The sequence below is a fragment of the Geotrypetes seraphini genome, chromosome 12, assembly GCF_902459505.1.
Source record: "Geotrypetes seraphini chromosome 12, aGeoSer1.1, whole genome shotgun sequence".
Lineage (NCBI taxonomy): Eukaryota > Metazoa > Chordata > Amphibia > Gymnophiona > Dermophiidae > Geotrypetes > Geotrypetes seraphini.
Window position 1 is genome coordinate 73,903,913 of NC_047095.1, and position 24,888 is coordinate 73,928,800.

At 42.3% G+C, this 24,888-nt stretch overlaps 1 protein-coding gene across 2 annotated transcripts in view; it reads right to left on the reverse strand.

Annotated features, from left to right (window-relative positions):
• Window positions 1-3,408: 3,408 nt before the first annotated feature.
• The window catches only part of IPO13 (importin 13), a 237,151-nt gene continuing 215,671 nt past the window's right edge, over window positions 3,409-24,888 (reverse strand). Inside the window, exons 18-20 of one of the 2 annotated variants that reach the window (XM_033916137.1) lie at window positions 17,637-17,726; window positions 9,534-9,715; window positions 3,409-6,010 (exon numbers count right to left, since the gene is read on the reverse strand). In XM_033916137.1, coding sequence (XP_033772028.1) covers window positions 5,914-6,010; window positions 9,534-9,715; window positions 17,637-17,726 — 369 coding nt within the window. In that variant the 3' untranslated portion in view covers window positions 3,409-5,913. Of the gene's footprint in view, window positions 6,011-9,533; window positions 9,716-17,636; window positions 17,727-24,888 lie in introns of those variants that run through there. The other variant, XR_004536602.1, reaches the window with a different exon arrangement.

The window sequence follows — 24,888 nt, forward strand, 5'->3', positions numbered from 1 at the left end:
CGAAAGCCTGTGAAAGTAACTTTTTAAAAGCTGTAAAGTTAGGTTCTAATTGCAGATAATTCGGTAATTGGTTCCATAAATTGGGGGCTAAACAGAAAAATGCTTTAGCTCTAGTAGTCTCCCATTTTACTCTTTTGACAGATGGTATAATTAGTCTGTTGTCTTGTAATAATCGAAGTACACGAAAAGGAACATATGGTGTGATAAATGAATTCAGATAGCTTGGTTCCTGAAGATGACCTTTTGTGTAAGTGTAATTAATTTAACTTTTATTCTATAAGCAACAGGAAGCCAATGATATTGTAAGAACAATGGCGTTACATGATCAAATTTTTGTTTGTGGCCTATTAATTTTAATCCAGCAATATCAGAACACAACTTGCACAACTAGATATCATATAGCAAACTGAGACAAGTGAAACCAGTTACTCTGATATCACTTATAAATGGGATAGTGAACTTCAAACCCTCATAACTTTCTGGTGTTTTCACTGGGGTATATCACTAGTTCACATAAAACCCAGCAAAGGCTGTTATAAATGACTAATTCAGCTCTATTTTGACTGCAATAAAACTATGGTACTTAGTTTTCACCTGATGAGAGCTCTGCCGTTTCGCTATTTCTTGCTTTGTCAGGGGTTTGACATTTTTTAGTCGTATCTTTCCACAGCCTCAATTGCATAAATCTAACATCTGTGTGCTATAATTCTTAAGCTATCGTCGCTGTCAGAGGTAATACGGGAAATTATAGACTGGTAAGTCTGCTGATGTCGGTGCCGGGCAAAACGGTAGAGACTATTATAAAGAATAAAATGACAGAACATATACATAAGCATGGATTAATGAGAGAACGCCAACATGGATTTAGTCAAGGGAAATCTTGTCTCACCAATCTACTGCATTTCTTTGAAGGGGTGAATGAACATGTGGATAAAAGTGAACCAGCTGATAGTGTGTATTTGGATTTTCAAAAGGCATTTGCCAAAGTACCTCATGAAAGACTTCTGAGGAAATTAGAAAGTCATGGGATAGGAGGTAATGTCCTATTATGGATTAAGAACTGCTTGAAAGACAGAGTAGGTATAAATGATCAATAATCTCAATGGAGAAGAGTAAATAGCAGGATTCCCGAGGGGTCTGTGCTGGGACTGCTGCTTTTTAACATATTTATCAGTGATCTACAGATGGGAATAACTAGTGAGATAATTAAATTTACTGATGGCACAAAGTTGTTAAATCACAAGAGGATTGTGAAAAATTGCAAGACCACCTTGGGAGACTGGGGATCAAAATGGCAAATGACATTTAATGTGAGCAAATGCAAAGTAATGCATATGGGAAATAGGAACCCAAACTATAGCTACATGATGCAGGGTTCCACGTTAGGAGCCATTGCCCAGGAAAAGGATCTAGGTGTTATTATTGAGGATATACTGAAACCCTTAGCTCAACATGTTGTGGTGGCGGCTAAGAAAGCAAATAGAATGTTAGGAGATATCAGGAAAGGAATGGAAAACAAAGATAAAAATATTATAAAGCCCTTGTATCACTCTATGGTATGGCTACACCTCGAGTACTGTGTAATTCAGGTCACTGTATCTAAAAAAAGATGTGGAATTAGAAAAGGTACATTGAAGGGTGACAAAATTGATAAAAGGGATGAGATGATTTCCCTATGAGGAAAGGCTAAAGTGGCTAAGGCTCTTCAGCTTGGAGAAGAGATGGTTCAGTGTTGATACGATAAGAGGTCCATAAAATACCGAGTGAAGAGGAAAGGGTAGATATGAATCACTTCTTTACTGTTTCCAAAAATACTAGGACTAGGGGGCATGCGATGAAGCTACTAAGTAGTAGATTTAAAACAAACTGGAGAAAATATTTCTTCATACAACGTGCTTATTTGTTCAAGCTTTTTTTTTTTAAAATCGAATACAGTGCTCCCCCGTGAATTTGCAATCCCGGTCATTCGCGGTATTTTTCAACCGCGAAGGGGAGACAGGAGAGGGCAGCTGGAGAGGACAGCCAGAGCGCCGGCGAGTGAAGGAAATCACTCATGGTATGCTCCAACCGCCTCTTCCTGTACTAAAGTTGGGCCTCACCAATCAGGAGCTGCGTGTCAAAGCCAGCATTGCTTCCATAGAAGAGCAGTCTGCTTCTCCAAGAACTCCATAAGACGCACCCTAGATTACTAGGAGGAAAACAAGAAAAAAAACCATTCTGAACCAAATTCTCCCTGCCAAGCTCTGCACCCTGTCCCCTCTCCCTGCCAGACTCTGTACCCTGTACCCCCTCTGGTGGTCTAGTGTTAGGCCGACACAGGGCAGGTAGGCCTAGTGGCTGGCAGGCAGGTAGGGACAGGGCAGGCAGGCCTCTCCCTTCAGGCAGCCCTACCCCCTCCCAGGTAGCCCCTCCAGGCAGGCAGGCCTCGCCCCTCCAGGCCTCCCCGCAGGCAGGCAGGCACGACTTTACCATCCTTATTTTTAATTTGGCAGGCAGGCCCCCACCCCCTTCTGTACCTATTTTTAATTAAGCAGGGTAGCCCCTGGTCTCCCTCCCCCCCACCGTTATCTTTTTTAAATTCCGAGGCCCTCCCTTGCTGGACACGGCTGCCTAGAACACTGACAGCTGACGCGGCTTCCTCCCAGTCTTCTTCCCTTGTGGCAGAGCGGCGCACAAGGCTGCCAGCCTGATCCCATGCTGCTTCCCGTGAGAGTTCTTAATAGGAGAGAGTTCTCGCAGGAAGCGGCACAGGACTAGGCCGGCAGCCTTGTGCGCCGCTCTGCTGCAAAGGAAGAAGACTGGGAGGAAGCCGCATCAGATGTCAGTGCTCCAGGCAGCAGCGTCCAGTGAGGGAGGGCCTCGGAATTTAAAAAAGGTAACAGTGGAGGGGAGGAAGGCTAGGAGCTGCCATGCCTAATTAAAAATAGGTATGGGGGGGGGGGCCTGCATCATCAGCTGTCAGTGTACCAGGCAGCCGCGTCCAGCAAGGGAGGGCCTCAGAATTGACAAAAAGGTAACGGGAGGATTTTGGGTATTCGCTCCATAAGATGCACACTTATTTCCATCCCATTTTTGGGGGTGGAAAAAGTGTGTCTTATGGAGCGAAAAATACGGTAAGCAGTAGTTTAATGTCCTTTCTGTGTTCTATAATTTTATTACAAGAACCTTTTTTAAAACCTTAACCACTAAATATATTATTTTGACAGCAATCAGCAAAGGTAGCATGCTGAACACTTTTTAAAAAAATACAGTTATTCTATTCAGTCTTGAAGGGAGATGCTCAACGAACCCTCTTCCAATATGAACGGGTGAGGGATTCGAGGCACATATTTTCTGGCAAAGGCCCCAGATAACTAGAGAGTACAGCCCCAGGGTGCAAAGATGCAAAATGGTTGAGACCTCTGCATATTTTTTTAAAATTTGTTTTCATTGTGATTTAGAAAGCTCTGTACTTTTTTTTTTTTTTTTAAATTAAATGGGGCCAAATATGGCATGCCAAACCAAAGACAGACTTGCACACACCTACCATTTGATTTGAGACTGCGCAGAACCTTATACTGTAACATCAGTCAGTACTTTTCAGTCTCCCTCTGCTGACAGGAGAGCACAAAACCACTTGTTGAGAAAGGTCCAGAGGGATAAGGAAATACATTTTCTTACATTTGGCAGGAGAACAGGGGCAGGAAAGAAGAAATGGAAGCCAACCCACAAATTCAAAAATAGAAACCAAGTGAAACTAGACTATATCAAACTAAACAATACTGCCCAATACTCCCTGTATTTGCTTAGCAAATAAACCAACTCAATGGCAGAAAATAATCTCTAATTGATTAAAATTATAGGAGGAAAAAGCCTCAGGGCAGGGCTCAGAACTCTATTGTTCTCCTCAATCAGCATAAAACCCCCCTATGTTAATCAACAGAGCAGTAGATTTATTAGTGGCAAGCAAATGTTCAAGTCAGTTGAAATGATTAACATTTATCTTTTCCATCAACAGTCCACTTCTGTTTACTTCAAGGTGTCTGTGCAAATCCACTTCCCATGCAGAAATTTTATATAGAATTCTTCTTTGAAAGAATTAAAGAAAAAACGAGATCCTGAATGCCGATAATGCTGCTTCAGGGCAAAAGGATCCTCACTACAATTTAAACAAATCAAAATAGGAAATAAATAGAAAGCCATGTTACCCATAAGCCCTTCCAAAAATTCATTTCTGGCTACACTACTGGCCCAAAGACTATTGCACATGATCAGAAGGAGGCTTCTCGTTCTGCCTTCATACTCCCACTGTAAGTCTGGTAATAACCCTAATATACGAGAAGCAAATTTGCTTGGTATCTGCACAACAAGTAGCTCAGAGGCTGAGGAGGGGTACATGGTATTATAGTTTATTAAAAATAAATTAAAAGCAAACACACAAAGGAAACTGATTTGGGGACATTTCGGTTCAGGAACCCCTCACAGATCCTTGAGCTTGTGTCCTGCTGTAATTTCCTAAGAACTAGGGACTTGAAATTGTTTCCGAATTCTTGCAGGATATGTTCTGCCCTGTGCACCTAACCACCATCTGGGGGAAGAGGAGACATGCCCAAATTCAGGAGCACTGCCCTGCACACCTAGCAAACATGAGTGAAGGGAGGAAGGTTAGGGGAGTGCGAGTAACCTCTGCATGCTCCACACAGGAGCAGGGAAACCAGTAGTGGAATTCAGTAATGCACCAGGGACCAGGATTCAAATCCTGCATAACACACTGATGCTCCTTGTAACCTTTGGAAAGTCACTTATCAGCACAGATAAGCTCTTTGGGAAAGGGACTCAATGTACCTGATTGTAATCTGTTGTATCATGTCCTGTTTTGTCCATTATATTAATTAATTAATAAATAAATAAATAAATAACTAAATGCCAACTCCTGCCGATCCTTGAATCTCACATATCACCTTTTACAGTACTACAGTTAAGAAGAGTGTATAGATTAAAAAGTGCTTTGAAACAGGCATGGGGCTACTGCTTACACTAATACAAGCAATGTCCAAGGGAAATATGGACAGAAGTGTACAGTGTAGTGGGTCAATAACATGTGAAGTCATATAATACAGAGGTCAATGACATATGACAACAGATGCTGGAGGGACTGGTGACACATGAAGCTTTGTAGTGCAGGGGGTCAGGGACATTCAGATTCTCAGTGGCAGGGTCAGTGATTCATTAAACCATAAACTGGAAGGGATCCGTAATGTGCACCTATACACTAGGGGATATGGACTATGTGATGCTAAAGGGAAAAGGTCATTTAGTGAGAGGAGAGTTGTCAGGTCTTGGGGACACACACATAACCTTGCTAGTATTTCTTTTGGGGATAGCAAGTATGCTTTGAAGGATGTGCAAAAGGCTCATGGAAATCGAGAAACTGCTACCTTCAAGTCCTTCTCAATGTCCCCCCAAAATAGACTGAAAAACATATCCTCCTTAGAAAGACAAGCAGTGGTCCTCAAAGGAAAGGATTGATTTGTTGCAACTTATTCAGAAAATGTGAAGCTCTCTAGAAGAAATTAGGAACAAAAGCCTGAGACCAAAGTTCACTCCAGCTGCTGTATAAATGTTGTTTTGTCTCTGTTAAGATATGAGAAAGGGTTGGACAGGCTTGCCTGGACTCTCCTCCATACATGAATGGCTGCCTGCTGGCCTAAGTCTCTTAGTCGCAATTTATTTGGTTGCCAGTTCTGCTCTTCAGAAAGAAAAGGATGAGGGAAGAGGACACAGGGCGATAGTCAAAGCACTGGCAGAAGCAGCTGGTTAGAATGGGAGATTTCTATGAAAGATGTTTTACAAATGACATGTCTATTTTCCAGGCGCAGGAGAGTGAGTAATCCAACTACGACATTGTTTCCATTCTCTGTGCCACTTTAGTGTTTAGTAATCTGCCGTGTACTCTGTGCCATGCAGACCTCGACACAGCAAGGTGAACTCCTTCACCATTTCCTTCATACGTCTCTTATTTACACGTTCTCTGCCAACAACAAAAAAGAAACCACAAAGAAAAAGGATTAGAATTTCTAGTGCTTTGGTTATTACTTTTTTTTTTTTTGTATAAATATTTTTTATTCTTTTTTTTAAATTCTTACATCAAGTGAAAATACATGTAATACATTCAATTATACAAAAAAACACTTGAAATTATCATTAAATTTTCTTACAATGTGAATTAAATAAACCCTTTTTCAGAATTTATATCATATTAATATTACAATAGTTTTCCCTCCCTACCCCTTCTATATGTTCTATACATGTGTTATTATATCTGATCAGTGGAATAAATTGTCAATGGTCTCCATATTTTATTAAATTTGTTAATATAACCTTGTTGTAATGCCAGTACTTTTTCCATTTTATATATATGACAAATTGAATTCCACCAAAAAGTGTAATTCAATTTAGTGTAATCCTTCCAGTTCTGAGTAATTTGCTGTATGGCTACCCCTGTTAAAATTAATAAAAGTTTATTATTATCAGCAGAAATCGGACTTTGTGTTCTCATTGCTGTTCCAAATAATATTGTATCATATGATAGTCCAACATGATTTTCTAATAAATTATTAATTTGGGGCCAAATTAATTTCCAAAAGGAATTAATGCAGGGACAAAAGAATAGTAAATGGTCTAATGTCCCCACTTCTATCTTACAATGCCAGCATCTATTAGATCTACTACTATCTAATTTTTGTAATCTCGTAGGGGTCCATAAAACTCTATGTAATAAAAACAACCATGTTTGACTCATAGATGCTGATCTTGTAGTATGTATTCTCCAGGACCAAAATTTTTGCCATTGAGATGGAGAAATTATCTGTCCTATCTCAATACTCCAAATATCCCTAAGTCCTGATCTCTTTTTTTTGTTTAAAAATTCGTTTATTTTCTTATACCATTTTGCGGCTTGGTGTCCTAGAAAATCCGCTTGAAAACAAAGGATTGGTAAACTATATTGAGTGTTAAGATTCTTCCATTCAGGGAACCCTTCCTGAATGGCCTGCTTCAATTGCATCCATTTAAAATATTGTGTTTTATCTAATCCAAATTTTTGTTGCAATTGTGAAAAACTAAGCAGTGATCCATTTACTATTACATCTTTTAAAGTTCGTATACCTGCTTTTATCCATTGTTTCCATACTATTTTAAATCCACCAATTTTGATCCTGGAGTTTACCCAAATAGATTGATTTAAAGATTTAGTCAAAGGATCTGGTGTTAAATTGCTTATAAATCTTAGTGTTTTCCATGTATCTATTAGAATTCTGTTGTCCTTATTTCTCCTAGGCATTGTTATACTGATAAAATGTTCTGGATGTAAAGGAAACATGAGGCGCCATTCTAAATATAACCAGTCGGGTACATTTTCCATGAGATCTGGGAGGATCCAATACATTCCCTGTCTTAAAATATAGGCTTGATGGTACCTATAGAAATTTGGAAAATTTACCCCTCCTTCCTTAATTGTTTTTTGTAATGATGCTAAAGCGATTATTGGTCTTTTCCCAAACCAAACAAATTTTGTTAGAATATTGTTTAATTTTTTATAAAATGACCCCTGAAAAAATATTGGAATCATTTGATAACAAACCACAGGTAAAATCATCATTTTAACTGTTTGGACTCTTCCCCACCAAGAAAGATGTAAAGGATTCCATTGCTCGCACATTTCTGTTATTTTTTTTTTAATAAAAGTTTTTCATTCTCTTTTACTGTGTCATCAATTGTATTTTTTATAAGAATACCTAAATATTTTAATCCTTCCTCTTTCCATTTAAATGAATATGAATCAAATAGTCCTTTGGTGCAATGGATATTAATTGGAAGAACTTCAGATTTTTCCCAATTGATTTTATATCCAGAAAACTTTCCAAACTTTTCTATTAAATTAAGTAGATGTGGAATGGTGTCTTCTGGTTCTCTTAAATATAATAATATATCATCTGCATATGCAGATAATTTAAATTCCCAATTAGAAAATGTGATTCCCTTTATTCCCTTAGTTTGATTTATTGCAATTAATAAGGGTTCTAGAACGATATCAAATAGTAAGGGAGATAAAGGACAACCCTGTCTAACTCCCCTTAGCAAGTTAAATTTATCAGATAAATTATTGTTTATATTTAATCTTGCTCCAGGGGAGCTATATAATGTTTGAATCATTTTAATAAAACCAGGTCCTATACCAAACCATTCTAGAGTTTGATACATAAACTTCCATTCTACTCTATCAAATGCTTTTTCTGCATCTAATGATATTAGAAAAGCTGGATCATTCAAATTTTTTGCTAAATTTAGAGAATGAAATGCTAATCTAGTGTTATGTGAAGAGTGTCTTTTAGCAACAAATCCAGTTTGGTGTATATCAATAATAAAAGGAAGAGCTTTTGCTAATCTTATAGCTAGCACTTTAGCAATTAATTTAGCATCTACATTCATCAAAGATATAGGCCTATAATTTGTTATCAATGTCGGATCCCTGTTTGGTTTTGGTAAGACAATTATAACAGAATCAGCCATAGTTCCTGTTATATTTCCATTATTTATTTGATATTGATATAAATTTAATAGATAAGGTAATAAAATATTTTGAAATGTTTTGTAAAATTCAACAGTATATCCATCTCCACCTGGAGCGGATCCAACTCTAAGAGCTTTCAATGCTGATTCTACTTCTTTTAAAGATATATGTTCTTCTAAACTTCCTTTTATATGATCCGGAATATTTGGTCCAATAAATGCCTTTAAAAATTCTATACCATCTTGTTCTTTATTTTCATAAGTATCAGAAGTGTATAAATCCTTATAAAAATCAAGAAATTGTTTTATAATATCTTCATTACTAGTGTGTGTATTGCCCTGTTTATCCTTAATTGCAATAATCTTAGATTTTCTTTTTTTTGCTTTAATAAAATTTGCTAATAATCTTCCATTTTTATTGGTTATTACTAAAGATCTCCTGCTAGAGCCTGAAGCCACACTTATGGAAGATGGCCAATACTAATGGCACAGGAAGCAGAAAGGGACTTGTTCAAGCTTGCGTCTGAGGATCACATTTAGACATCCACACACACAATATTCACATATCCATCCATGCCAGCAGCCCCAGTCTTCACAGAAAACTCTGCAAGATGCTTCCTTTTTAGAGAATGAGCTTGCCAGTCCAGAGTTAAAACCCCCCAAAACAAACTGATCCCACATTGTACAGAAACTAGAGACATTTCAATCCTCTGAAGCAACCCGCTCTACTCTAACACCTCTGGACATGTCCAAAAATCCTCTTCTGTAATCTGCCTTGAACCGCAAGGTAATGGCGGAATACAAATCACTAATATAATGTAATGTAATTAGATAAGGAATATAGTGTGACCTGTTTTCTCCTGAACTTCCTCCCTCTATACATTACACAAACCGTTTCATGCAGGTAAATCAAGGAAGCAAGCACATGAAAAGAGACATGTGAATGAATGCATGTAGGAATGCAGAGAGAGAGAGACACACACCTGAGCACTTGCTGGCTAAAGGTCTCCTTCTGCTCAGGGCTGATTCGGCTGGAGGGAAATCCTTCCTGCTGCAGGACCTCCTTGATCCAGATGCTTAGGTAGCTGAAGCATTGCTTGTTCAGAGCAAAGAGAATCTCAGCAAAATGATCCATCAGGTTACGAGATGCCTGCCCACCAATTCCCTACAGGAAAGAGAAGAAAACAGCACTGATTTAAATTGCCCTCAAACACACTGAGCTAGGTCAGAATCATAACAAGGTAATGTATCTAACAGAAGATAACCATAAAAACAGACCAAACCAGAGGTCCACTGGACCCAGTATCATGCTTTTGACAGTGGCTAATCCAGGTAAGAAGTATCTGAGAGGAAAGCAAAGAATTCACCCATTTCTCATTGCTCATTCCCAAAGATAAGCAGAGGCTTTTGGAGGCACCAGACAGAAATAGAAAAGCTCCTTTCAAATTCCACTGCTGCTCCCTATGATCTTGGGCAAATCACTTAAACCTACAGTATCTCAAGTACAAACCTGGACAATAGTGATCATCACACAATATGGTTTAAATTAAGAGCCAAAGTGCAGCACAGACACAAAACTCCAGTCCTTGATTTCAAACACGCTGCCCTTAGAAAAATAAGGGAGTACCTGAAGAGAGAGCTGTGGAAACAGTATCCAAGCTGAAAGGTAGCACTCAAGAAACACGGGATAAAACTCAAAGCAGTGAAATGAGAAATACAGCTGGCAAGAATAGCTAGCAACAAAGATCTGAAAATGAAAGATTAGGTTCTTACTTTGATAATCTTTCTGTTAATCTATGAAGGAGTCTGTATGATAGGTGTTCATCTACATTATTATTATGATTGTTGTACACTTGATGAAAGATTTTTAAAATGAATAAAGAATTTAAAAAACAACAACAGCCCCCCACCCCATCGTACCTTTTAAAATGTCTCATTATAGCCTGGTAGTCCAGCGGAGTGTCGGTCAGCAGGAGCGAGCTTTCCTGCTTGGGCCTAGTCTGCTTTCTGAATGGCTGCTGTGAGTTCTCGCGGGACTCACGAGAACTCACAGTAGCCATTCAGAATGCAGCGTGGGCCTAGGCAGCAACGAGCTTCCGATCGCCACCGCCGCTGCTCGGCTCCCACTGTCACCTGCCCGCCGCCGTCTTCAACTTCATGTTCGGCGTCCTGCTGCTCTGCCTTCGCCAGGGAGGCGCGCAGGAGCAAGGTCAGTGGAGCCTGATCACGGGGCTGGGGAATGCAAAGGGTGCTGGCAGAAAACAAAGAGCCCATGGCACCATAAATGAAGCAACTACAATAAGCTCAGAGAAATATCTAACTGTATGTTGGCAAAGTCCCTGCCAGTTCTGCCTCCTTTATCATGTATGAAATGCATCAGAGTGGGGAGAACTAGCAGGGTCTTCACAAGCACATATGCACCACGGAGCCTTAGAACCTATTGTGTTGCTTCTTGCATTGCTGCTATGAGCCTGGAGATGGCTGTAGAAGTGAGAGGGGGTGGGGGGGATCTGCCCAGGAACTGTGATCTGATGCCTCTCCTACTGTTTTCTCGGGCTTGATGTCCCTCAAATGTTGGCACCTATCTGTCTACTAGGTTGCTCCAATCCTGGAATGGGGTTGACATTTTGGTGTAATAGTAGAAAGACTGTGATAAGAAGACTATGGAGAGCCAAACCAGCTGTTGGTGTTAGGAGTTCTGTTCCAAGCAATAGTGGGATCTGAATCTATGGATGGAATCCAAGTCACTGCTCTGCAAATTTCTTCTATGGAAGCTGACTTTGCAGTATAGGGTGAAGAGAGAAAGAGGCCTGAGGGGGCAGGGAGAACTTTTGGATGGTTGCATTTTCCACAGTACAAGAAATGTTTTCTGTTTCTCTAATGCTACATTGACAAGCATAGTCTGGCTTCTCAGGGTCTTCAATTCAGTTTTTGTCTGGTGAAGGGAAAGGTCACAACTGCTGGGCGTGGTTAACACTGCTCGCATTGTTTATTGTACTGGCATTCTCCATGCTTTAAAACAGCTCAGTATTGCAAGCCTCGCTGCTCTAGCCCCCCCCCCCTCCTATTATTTGGGTTAATAAGGTTGGGCTGGAAGGGATAAAAAGACCACTGCCCCTACACTCCCTAGGAAAGATTTGGATTCGGGCAATCAGGGAGGGAGGGGGGTATTTACCTTGGTTTTCTCCAACCCTTGGAAGGGGGTGGAGGTTGTTTCTTCCTCGGGGACCATAAGAGTCCAGGTCCCTGATGGGAGTAATACAGTTTTCGCATATTTGCGGCTTATGAGGTTTGGGAGGGGAGGGGGGACAGGGTGCATAGCCTGGAAGGAAGAGGGGACAGGGTGCAGAGGCTGGTATACATAATTTGGTTCAGAATGATTTTTTCTTGTTTGCCTACTCTAAATCTAGGGTGCGTCTTATGGTCAGGTGTGTCTTATGGAGCGAAAAATACGGTAATTCTAAGTAGTAGAAGTTGGAAGTGCCAACAGATCCTTAATCTATTTATTGAGCTTCCGTTTGTGTGGTTCAGGAAGAAAAACCTGACCTTGCACCGTGTTGAATTGAACATCCAGATATTCCAAGGTCTGAGTGGGTATAAGCTGGCTCTTCTTGAAATTGACAATCCAGTACAGGCGTTGCAGCGGATACCATGGTCTCCACTGCCTGCTCGCATTTCAGCTTGGACAAAGCCCTGATCAGCCAGTCCTCCAGAAAGGGGTGTACCTGGACCCCCATTTTGCAGAGGTAAGCTGCCACTACCACCATAACTTTGATGAAAGTGTGGGAGACAATTGCCAGCCCGAAAGGAAGGGCTGAAAACTGGAAATGTTAGATAACAGGAAAACAGATGTTTCCTGTGCCCCAGGAATATTGTAATATGAAGATAAGCTTCTGTCAAATCCAAAGAGGCTAGGAGTCACCACAGCAATGACATTCGAAATTGCAGAATTTTCAGAAATGCATCAACTACTTTGAGATCTAGAATGTGTCTCCAGTCCTCTGAGCCTTTCTTTGGTAAGATGAAGTATAAAGAGCATCTCCCTGATCCCGATTCTTCTTCATGGACTGGCTCTATGCTTGAATATCCAAGAGCCGTTGCAGCATTGCTCGGACCTTCTTTCTGGCCTTTCAAATGGAGAATCCAGAAACAAATCCGGGGGGAAACAAAAGAAATCTATCTTGTGCCCCTTCCGTATGATGTCCAGTACCCATTGGTCCAAGGAGATCCATTCCCATTCCCGTTGAAATGCCGACAACCAGCCTCCAACGCAAGGTGGTACAGGTAGAATCCTGGCATCACTGGAACCAGTGCAAGAACCTGAAGCCTGCTGGCGTTTGGGGTTGCTATAGCTGGGAAGATCTCTGGGTGGAAGAACCCATGCCAGCCTGATAGAACTTGCTTGAGGGACACAAAATACCGTGACTCTTCCCAGGGGGATGGCGAGGACTGCTGTTCGAGAGAGACTTAGGGCAATGGTCTGCTATGCTTGCCATGAGGTCATCAACACCATACCTCTTTAAATCTTCGCCAGTGCGAGCAACTTCTTTGTGTTTATCCTACACATTAACATCTCTACAACCCTTTCCATGAAAAAGTACTTCCTTATGTCTACCAATCTGCAGGTTCAAGTCATTCCCTCTAGTCCTACCACTTCTCTGCCTCTGAACGATCTTGCTTGTATATTAATACCTTTCAAGCATTTAAATATCTGCACAACATCTTCCCTATTCTTCTTTTTCCTTCAGGATATACAAATATCAACTTATAGTTCACAAAATTATCTTAATGGCCCAATGTGGATTACAAAAGTAATTATTACCATTTGTAGAAAGTACAAAGCAAAATAAAATTTAAACAAAAACTTATAAAACAAAAATGTTTTCTAGCTATTACGAGTAAAGTGGTGTGGTAGTTCACTTTTAAAGGCAATAAATAGAAATAAAAAAGAAAAATCATATAACCCCTATTGATGTAATCTGAGATGTAACATATTCCACAGCACCTAACAAGCAGCATTCTTCTTGCTTTCACTCCCTTAAGCTATGGAAAATTTAACTTAGGACATCCTGACCTAAACTGTCAAAATTATTTTGGCAAGATTCAAAGATGGCTCATATATGACACAGCATGCCCTTATTAAATCCTAAAATCAAACATTATTCAACCTATAACCGGTGGCCAATATAATCTTATCAAGCAGCATGAAATTTTAATCTCAATAACCGACTATGGACTTTCCTCCAGGAACTAGGGTTCCATTCATTTTATAGACCTCTATCCTATCAATTCTGTAAGCGGTGCCTCCTTTTAAGTGAGACCCAGATGTCTCTATAGAATACCAGCGCCTCAGACCTGATGTAACTGCTGCTTATCTAGATGAGGCACAAACACATATTCTGTAGCAGTAACAGCCATAGCCATGCCTCTGCCAAGATGTGATCACCCCCTTGCATTTAGCTCCTATTTCACTTATACACCCCTTTACAGAAGAGCACCCAATCACGGCTGCTAACTCACAGGCGTAAGTTATACTTACCCATGAAAATGCCAGTATGATATGTAAATGCTAGTGCCCAGTTATATAATGGAAAATTAGGTTTTCACCTTCGATAATCTTCTTTAGTCCCTGGAGGATTCAGTATGTTAGGGGTTCAATCCCTTCCCGCAATCCAGAAGTTGCAGAAATCCAAACATTTTTCTGAGCGTGTGTTCCTCCTACTTTAGAGAGTTAGAGCCCCCCTACCGTTCAGTCCCAAAGCCAAAGCTCCAGACGACTGATCAACCAACACCTCTAACATGCAGTCCATTGCTCCTGAATGGAGTGGTCCCCGCAGTGAGCGCCCAATCTAACAAGCTGGCATCCGTCATAAGAGTGATTCACTCTAAGATCCATAGAGGCTTGCCCTGGTGGAGAGTCTTCCCCTAAAGCCACCAACACAGACTGCTACAAGCTGGTTCCATCCAGGGGAGCGGTATCTGAAAGGGATGATGATGCCGAGATCACCAAGAGAGGCACACATGTGTTCTGGCCCAGGGAACCACCTCCAAGGAGGTCACCATGGACCCCAACACCTGCAGATAATGCCAGGCCCTGAAAGCAGGAAGGTCCAGGAGATCTCTGATCTGCTGTTGAAGTTTCTATCTGTGTGGCTCCAAAGGAGATCTGGCGTTTGGTACCAGACTTTAGAACAGCCTCTGGGTGAGACCTTTTTCCAAATCCACGGACACAGGCCAGCTTCCCAGCCTTGGATGAGGCGAAGCCCGAAGCTCCCACCTCCCTCCCCCAGTACGCTGCAGCACACGATACATGCTCACTGACCAGTGCCAATCTTGTGCAATCAATGCTCACATTCAACAGATTAATAATAATAATTTTATTCTTATATACCGCCAAAGCCATAATAGTTTGAGGCGGTTTACAACAAGAAGTGCTGGACAATCAGAGAATAAAACACAATAAAAAAAATAATCAAGTATGTACATACACTGTGAAAGTAAAAAAAAACAACAGTAAAACCTTAACTTACAAATTGATTAAATACACTTCTCCCTCCGGATTCGCAGGGGATAGGGGCAGAGCCGGACCGCGAATGGTGAAATACCGCGAATATCTTCTGGTCCGGCTCTGATCCACCCCCGACTCCCTCCTGCCTTCCCCCCGGCATCACCTGTTGATCTAGCGGGCTTTTGGGGCAGGAGCAATCTTCCTACGCTCCTGCCCCGTGCAGATCGCCAATAGGAAATAGCTGCCCTGAGTTCCCGTAGTCTCTCGAGAGTATGACGGGAACTCCCCAAAGCCATTTTCTATTGGTGATCTACATGGGGCAGGAGTGTAGGAAGATCGCTCCTGCCCCGAAAGCCCGCTAGAACACCAGGTAAGGCCGGGACGCCTGGGGGAAGGCTAAACTGTGGGTTTTTTTTTCTTTTTTTCCCCCTCCCCAAAAAATTGCGAATATGTGAAATCGCGATTGCCAAAACCGCAAATGGGGAGGGGGAAGTGTAATTTTTTTTTTACTAATTTTCTAAAACTGAAGTAGGATGAGGAATGCTTAATGATAGGGGCTGAGGAGTCCATCCCAAATGAGTTAACAAAAATCGATGGGTTTTGTGGCAAAAATAAAACTTTGAAAAAGAAAATAAAAAAAAAAAGATTGATAACAATCCAAGATGGCCGCTGCCAGCAAATTCACACCAAAAATAAAGAAAATTTGAAAATAAAAAATAGTGCTTTGGAGGTGAGAGACCTGAACCCTACCCTTAGAAACTCTGACCACCTTCTTAGCTCCCATAGAAAATAATGGAGGTGTACTTACAAGTCTCTGCATTGCCTGCCTGTCAGCTCTTTTATACCACAGATGAATGGAGGAAAGGATTTTTCTGCCTCAGAAACTCCTTCAAATGACCAAACTGGAAGATCTTTGGACTTCCAGTCAGACTCTAGCTGTAACTTCCGCTCCCATGAAACTACTCCACGTGACCGGAGGCAGAAAATGCAGCCTGTGCCCTGAAACCCAGGGCGTATACTCAGGACACATACAGCCTGCACTTAAACCTTTGAGAAGGTCAGAGGACAAGCGAGCTCCTAGGGGAATTGTCCCCGAGTCCAAGAAGGGTGGCAAACAGCAGGCTGGCTCCATATGTCCACCGAAGTGTCTCTGTAAAGCAGCAGTCTGGCTCCATGGGACTGTGCCCTTTCCTCCAACAAGCATTCAAGCCACCAAAAAAACCTGAACTTTAAGCAAAAAAAGTAAGAAAAAGATGCAGAGCAGAAGACCTCTGCATGGATTGCTTATAGAAATTGAAACTGTACCTTGGGAGACCAAAATGCATGGTAGCATTTAATATTATCTCAAGAGGCCTGGGAGAATGCAAGGGAAACATATTTAATTGTATACTATCATTCCACAAACGTTAAGCAAGCTTTTATATGTACCAAAGAAATAACAAATTTCTTTCTTCTTTACAATTCTATAGTTATCACTTCCCACCAATAAAATGCTCAAACTTATTAAGAATATAATGTATGATGTTCAAGTGTTATAAGATAGTATTTCTTGTTGTTCTTTTTGTGCACTTGATGTAAGTTTGAAAAAGAATAAAGAAATTAAAAAAACAAACAAACAAACAAAAAAATGCTCAAACTGCTAAAACATAATGTGCTATACACACCTGTAATACTTTATATTGTAAGTCACCTTGAACCTATTTAGGCCTAGTGTGACTCAGAAATACTGGATTAGATTAGATCAGATCAGTGAAGGACAACTGGACATTGTGGTAAAGTTGTTCTGGCCCCATCAGAATCCATTTGTTAGAGATGTAAGACAAGGCAATTTAAGGATGCACTGGGCAGGGGAGGGGCCTTAGGTGCCAGAGCCAACCAGGGCCTTAGGCCCCTTCCTAGTGCATCCCAGGATGCACTGGGAAGGCCCACCATTTTGAAGAGGAGGGCCTGCCGGTCGGAGGGAGTAGGCATCCCTCCGTCCGTCCTTCGACTTAAAGGTACAGGGGGTGCAGGGAATTGTTGGGGGGGACTCAGGAGGGATGCCCACTCCCTCCTGCTGGCAGGCCACCAGTCGTCCTTCAATTTAAAGGTATGGAGGGGAGGCGGGGGATCTTGGTGGCAGGAGGGCGTGGCCATCCCTCATACCAAAAGGGGGGCACTGAACAACCCTGGGATGGAGGAGAATAGAGGTTTTTTTAAAAATTTGTGGGCAGGAGCTGTCAAGCCTTACTTTTCTGTCAGTGCCTGAGTTAATCAGCGCTCAGGCACTAATTGGAAAGTAAGGCTAAGACAGTTCAGACCCTGCCAGAAAATTTTCTCCACAAATGTAGTACAAGGAGGTTAGAGAATCGCCTGAAGTGCTCGCTTTAATATTAATGACCTCATTATACTACATTTGTATGGCGCAGCCGGAGTCTGCTAGGAAGCTCAGAAAAGACAACGGTAAAATACTGGTATGCTAAATCGGTTTAGCAACCATCGTTAAAGGCACGGTAAGTTTTGAGAATCTGGCCCTCAGTCTTCTCTCTTGACTACCACCTCTACTGACCCTGCTGAAAGCCTGGTCCTGCCCACTCACCTCCAGTACAGCCTGTAGTAACATCTTCCCATTTTCGTGCACCACCTGACCAACAGGAGCTATTTCCCCACAGCGAGGCAGTATTTCTGTCTATAATTAAAAGATAAAAATGCATGAACATCTCCCTCAGATTGCTCTTTCATGAAGGCTATTATAAAGTACTGTCATTCAAGTGAATAGGATCATATGGTGTTGATCACAGATGTGACAGGTACTGAAATATCTGGGATATTGTCTTCTTGGGCCCAGCGGATGGAGGGTGCTGGAGTCTGGGATAAAATGCAGAAGGTACTGAAGTGTCCAGATAATACCTTGAGTCCTGGGGAGGGGGAGGGACAATGGTACTGAAGTCCCTGGAATCACCTATGGTTGGACCTTAGTTGGGTCCAGTACATGAATAACTAAGATAACCAAGTTACTTACCTGTATCAAGTGCCCTTCAGAGAGAGGGGGTTACAAGTCCTCCTACCTCCAGCTCAGTAAAGATATGTAAAGTTTTAGAGAGTTCCTACTTTGCAAGTGCATGACTTTCCATCACGTGCTATTACATAAGACCTCCTCAGTCAATGGTTGGCAGTTACAAGGGGACAGATTTTAGCCTCCCCTCCTACTAGAAGGTTCTCTAGCACAAATATTAGAACTCTGGTTAAGTCCTCCTGGAGTAGTCAGAATTCTATTCTGAACTTTGGTGAAAGGCAGGTTGTAGCTTTTGGGCTTGCGACAGAAATTGGTTGATACCTGCTTGTGATACTGGAATCAATGAGATCAATGTATTCTCAAGAATGATGCATCCTCAAAGATGTCGTGTAGCTTCTGGTCTCCTTGAGACTGATGCCAATCAACATTCCCCTCTAAGGAGTAGCTTGGTGTGTGCACATTTTTTTTTTCATGTGAGCAGTACGTTCTAAAACCCAATAATTTTTGATAACAATGTATTTCTATACCGCATAACCTTAAGCTTAATGCGGTTTACAAAAGTTATACATATTACATTACATTACATTACGGATTTCTATTCCGCCTATACCTTGCAGTTCAAGGCGGATTACAAAAGATTTGACTGGACATTTCCAGTGATGATCACATTACAGAGGATTTTACTGGACATTTTCCAGTGAGGATACAATTTTTTTTTTTCTTGGGGATCTTATGGGTTGGATAGAAACTGACAGTGCCTAGCTGTGTGATATTAGCAAATGGAATACAGTTAGAGTAGGCAGGATTACAATCTTTTAGGGTCTGTTTACTTGAAGGGTGATTGGGTGTGATATTTGGGGAAGGATTATCTGGTGGTAAATGAGTTCAGTTGAGGTAGGTGAATTATCTGGAGGTAGGTAAACTTAGCTGGAGGTGGTGAAGTGAGTTTAAGGTTTTTGGATGAATTTTTTAAAAAGCAGGGTTTTGATTTCTTTACGGAATGTTTTGAAGTCATAATAACAAAGGAAAAAAGCATTAGAGATTTAATCGACCAAATATTTTGAAAAGTTAAATCTTCAGTTGTTTTCTAAAATGTTCATAAGAATGAGATGAGAAGAACAATGGTTGAAAACCTTATCATGGAAAACTGCTTAAAATGAAAGCATATGATCATGGTATTTCTTGCATTTACAACCTTTGACAGAAGGAAATACGAAGAGAGCATGCGATTTTCTACTATTCTTTTGGGATGCTACTGAAAATCTATCAGTGTATCTCAAACTGTGTGCCTCCTGAGATTTCAGGTGTGCTGCAGTACACTAAGGAGAAGAGGCGCCGGCGCCAGCTGACTGCCTACAGGACATGCTTCTCGTGGCGAGAGGCACATCCTGTAGGCAATCAGTGGGCACCAGCACCTATCCTCCTCTTTGGCCCTCTTCCCTTCTGGCACCCCCCACTGGCATCTCAGGGCCCGCCTGGAGGGCCTTCACACACATGCAGACATCAACAGGATGCTATCACGCATGTGCGTGATGTCATCACAGCGATATCTGCGCACTTCCAGGTGCCTTGAGCCATGGCTACTACCTTTAGTGTGCAGCGACTCGAGAAAGTTTGCGGGTCACTTTGAGTTATACTAACAAGAGTTTCCAAAGAATATATTTGTTTGCATATCCCCGGCTCTATAGCTTGAATATCCAGCAAGTGTTGTATAGTGGCTTGCAGCTTGAGCACTATGGCAGGTTGATTAGGTGGGAATGTTGGCTTAAGAAAATAAATGTTGCAATACAGATTCGCCTAAGTGCCCATCCCTTCTGAAAAAAGCTTCCAGACAGTAATGAGAAGTGAAGGTATGAACTGAGGACCAGATGGCAGCTTTACAGATTTCCTCAATGGGCGTAGATCTAAGGAAAGCCACAAGAGCTGCCTGGACTCTAACTTTGTGGACTGTGACACGACTCTCCAATGCCAGTCCAGTCTGAGCATAGCAGAACGAGATGCAGGCAGCCAGTCAGTCTGAAATCGTTCTCTTGGATACAGGATATCCCAACTTGTTTGGATCAAAAGAGATGAAAAGTTGGGGAGATGTTCGTTGTGGCTTTGTCCGGTCAATATAGTAGGCCAAAGCTCGCTTACAGTCCAAAGTATGTAAGGCAGCTTCCCCAGCATGAGAATGAGGTTTAGGAAAAAACACTGGTAGAACAATTGACTGATTGAGATGAAAGTCAGTGATAACTTTTGGAAGAAACTTTGGATGCGTACGCAGAACTACCTTGTCATGATGAAAAACTGTGAAAGGTGGATCTGCTACTAATGTTTGTAACTCACTGACCCTCCTGGCAGAGGTGAGAGCAATAAGGAAGACCACTTTCCAGGTAAGAAACTTGAGATGAGCTGTGGCCATTGGTTCAAATGGTGGCTTCATCAAGCTGGAAAGTACCACATTAAGGTCCCAGATGACAGGTGGAGGCTTGAGAGGTGGTTTAACATTAAAAAGTCCTTTCACGAATCTGTAAACCAAAGGATGAGCAATGAGAGGTTTTCCCTCGACTGGCATATGAAAAGCTGTAATAGCACTGAGATGGACTCTAATAGATGTAGACTTGAGACCAGAGTCAGACAGATGAAGAAGATAATCCAACACCAATTCCACTGCCAAGGATGTTGGATTGTGATGATGAAGAAGACACCAGGAAGAAAACCCGAGTTCACTTTTGTTGGTAACATTGCTGAGTGGCTGGTTTTCTGGATGCATCTAGAATCTGACGAACAGCCTGAGAAAGCCGGAAGGAGAAGGATTCAGCCTGAGAGAAACCAAGCTGTTAGGTGTAGAGATTGCAGATTGGGCTGTAGAAGCGATTCCTGATTCTGAGTGAGCAGAGTAGGAAATATTGGAAGAAGCTTGGGTTCCCTGGAGCTGAGCTGAGTTGAAGTAGAAGGGAGAACCAATGTTGTCTGGGCCACCATGGAGCAATGAGAATCATGGTGTCTGCTTCTCTCTTGACCTTTAATAAAGTTCTCAACATGAGAGGAAGTGGAGGGAATGCATATAGAAACAGGCCCATCCAATCAAGGAGCAAAGCATCTGGAGCAGGATGGAGAGGAGAGTAAAATCTGGAACAAAACTGGAGCAGCTTGTGATTGTGAGGAGCTGCAAACAAGTCCACTTGAGGAGTGCCCCATTGAGCAAAGATGGACTAGAGAGTTGCAGAGTCGAGAGTCCATTCGTGAGGTTGAAGAATTCTGCTGAGGTTGTCTGCTAGAATTTTTCTCCCCTTGAATGTAGACCGCCTTCAAGAACAAATTGCGAGCTGTTGACCAAGTCCAGATTTTCTGGGCCTCCTGACACAAGAGGAGAGAACCTGTACCTCTTTGTTTGTTGATGTAGTACATTGCTACTTGATTGTCCGTGCAAAGGAGGAGGACTTGAGGGCAAAGATGATGATGAAAAGCCTTGAGGGCATAAAACACCACTCTGAGTTCTAAGAAATTGATTTGAAATTTCTGCTCCCTGGCGGTCCAAAATCCCTGAGTCTGCAGATCATCCATATGAGCCCCCAGGCATAAGGAGATGCGTCCATCGTGATGATCTTGTGATGAGGGGGTAAATGGAAAAGGAGACCGCTGGATAGATTGAAAGAGGTCATCCACCAGTGAAGCGACTGCAGAAGAGATGATGTCACATAGATTAAGAAAGACAATCTGTCGCCGGAGACCACTGAGAAGCGAGAGTCCACTGAGGGGTCCGAAGATGTAGTCTTGCCAGTGGGGTCACATGAAAAGTAGAAGCCATATGGCCTAGAAAAACCATCATGTGCTTGGCAGAGATGGTTTGAAGAGGTAGCAATTGCTGACACAGATGGATGACAGTCTGAAGGTGATCTAGCGGAAGAAATGCTATCATAAGAATGGTGTCGAGGATTGCTCCAATGAATTGTAGATGTTGTGTCGGAATGAGATGTGATTTGGGGAAGTTGACTTTGAATCCGAGAACCTGAAGAAAAGATATGGTCTGAGAAGTTGCTTGGAGCACTTCTTGAGATGACACAGCCTTGATTAACCAGTCATCCAGGAAAGGAAAGACCTGAAGACCGTGTGATCGGAGAAAGGCGGCCACCACAATCAGGCACTTCGTGAAGACTCTAGGAGAAGATGCCAGGCCGAAGGGAAGTACCTTGTATTGGTAATGACAACGACTGATTTGAAAACTGAGATATTTCCTGGAAGCCGGATTAATTGGGATATGTGTGTAGGCTTCCTTGAGATCTAGGTAGCATAGCCAGTTGTTCTGATTGAGGAGAGGATATAGCAGGGCAAGAAGGGAGCTTCCTCAATGGCATTCAGCAGAAGAAGAGATTGTACCTCCTGTAGAAGGGAGGACTGGGCAGGGTCCAAAACAGACTCTTCTGGAGGGTGGTCTGATGGGAGAGTCTGGAAATTTAGAGAATAACCCTGATGAATGATGTTGAGGACCCAAAGGTCCGATGTAATAAGTTCCCAACGACTGATGAAGAACTGGAGACGACCTCCAATGGGCTGAGGTAAATTCTGTGATATGGGAATGGTGACTATGCTCCGGAAAAACAGGTCAAAAGGGCTGCGTTGGTTTTTGAGGAGCAGCTTGCTGTTTGTCATTGCTGACGTTGTTGAGGCAGTTGTCGTTGCCTCCGAGGCTGAGACTGGGGCGGAGGCATAGGTCTGGCAGCAAAACGACATTGATAAGCTGGTTGTTGCCTGAAAGGTCAAACAGGAGTGGGTTTCTTTTTGTTCTTCACTAAAGAATCCCACCTGGTTTTATGGGCTGATAGTTTTTGGGTAGTTGTATCCAAAAAAGGCCCAAAAAGTTCATCACCCAAACAAGCAGCATTAGTGAGTTGATCTTGATGGTTTACATCAAGTTCAGATACTCAAAACCAGGCAAGACGTCGCATAGCTAGCTGCATGAGATGTACATATATGGAATGAACCATATATTTTGCCAAACTGGAATAAGTCCGAAATGCAACGTTGAAAAGAATGCAATTTTCGGTCAGGAAAGTACTTTAGAAAGGTAGCAACTTGGTTCACCAGATGCTTTAAATAAAAAGAAAAATGGAAAGCATAGTTACCAGATCAATTGGCGAGCATAGAATTTTGAAAAAGTTGTTTGCCAAAGCGATCTATGGCTTTACCCTCTCTGCCAGGAGGTACCGAGGCATACACACTAGCTCCCGCAAACTTTTTCAGGGTGGACTCTACAAGAAGAAAAACCAATAATGACTAAAAACTCATAAAAAAAAACCAAGAGAGCGGGAAGGCAGCGAAAAATACCAACAGACGTTGATAAGCAACTTCTTAGCTCCGCAGAAACTAAGAAACTGAGGGACTGCGTGCCCTACAGCGGGCGGGAAGGCACTCACGCATGCACGGTTCGGGCTTTCGTGAACTTTCTAAAGATTTAAAGTGGTGACGCACTTTTAAAGTGGTCTGTACCGGGGCTCCATTGGTGACGTCACCCATTTGTGAGAATATGCTGCCTGCTTGTCCTGGGATAAGAACAATTACAGCGACCAGAACCTCTAAAGAATCTGGGTCTGCTATCAGGCAGGGACATATCTGGGTGATGGTCCACCACAGAATTCATGAGGTCATTCAGACCCTTGCCAAACCAAAACCGCTCCTTAGAGAAAAGTTTAGCCTTGAATGTGGAATGAGCAACTTATCAAGTCCAGATCATCCAGCAAGCAAAAACGGAGTATGCTGGCACCTTAGCCACTACTTGCATCAGAAACCAAAAGAAGTTGAGGAGGAAGCTCCACAGCCTCAGTCTCCAGGACAGCTCATACGAGACAGACATGTGTGACCGACAATGGATGCCGCCGAAGCAGCCTTAATGCCTAAAACATCTGGCGGACCTGCATATCTGGAAGCACCATATCACCTGCCCCAGGAAAAGAGGTGCTTGAAGTCACCAGCGCAACTCAAAAATCCACCCTAGGCTGAGCTCCTTCCAGAGACACATACTGCTCTGAGATTAAAAAGGTCATACCAGGGAAAGGCAAAAGGATGAAAAAGTGGACAGAGCCAGCTAAGAGACCAAATTCAGCTCCTGTAGAGATGCAGACATAAGATCCAGCAAAGCCACTCCCAAGGACTCCAAAGAGCCAGAACAGTCCCTGAACTCCTGTGCCCTGAAGAACTGTGCTGGAGCATAAAGGGCCAGCAAGCTGGTCAGCATCCAAAGGATAACCCAGAACAGGATCAGGCAGTGCTGTAACAGCGGTGGATTGAAGGGAAAACATGCCCATAGAAGAACGCCACTTAGAGACAAAGCAGAGGTAGAATGGGGCTGCGCAGGGAAGAATGCCTGTTGCGAGATGCATTTCGCAAATATAAAGTCTGCTCCTGGGGCACAGAACCCTGAGATGACGAAGAATGCAGTTCTGAGGTTGCGGAGGGTCCGCAGCCTCATGCAGGGAACCATCACCCATGCCGAGTCCTGAAAATAAAATAAGCCACCCCGCTGGGCTAGCAGAGAGTTTAGTCACCTGGTGAATCAGAGGAGAGGCTAAGTTTGTGCTGCTGCCAATTCCAGATGCGCCATATGACATGTGGTGCAAAAATGCTCCCAAAACAACCGATTTGCGCAATCCTGGCAATAATCTACATTAGAAGAGCACAAGGACTCCATCTCAAAAAGTTTGGAGGCAAAATTTGCAGCTTTTGAGAAAAAAGATCGCTAAAAATCCAAGATGGTCGTTGATAAGAAATTCATGCCAAAATTGCAAAATTTTTCATATACAGCAAACATTAAAAACAGTGATTTTAAGATTTTTCAGGTAAGGAGAACACAGGG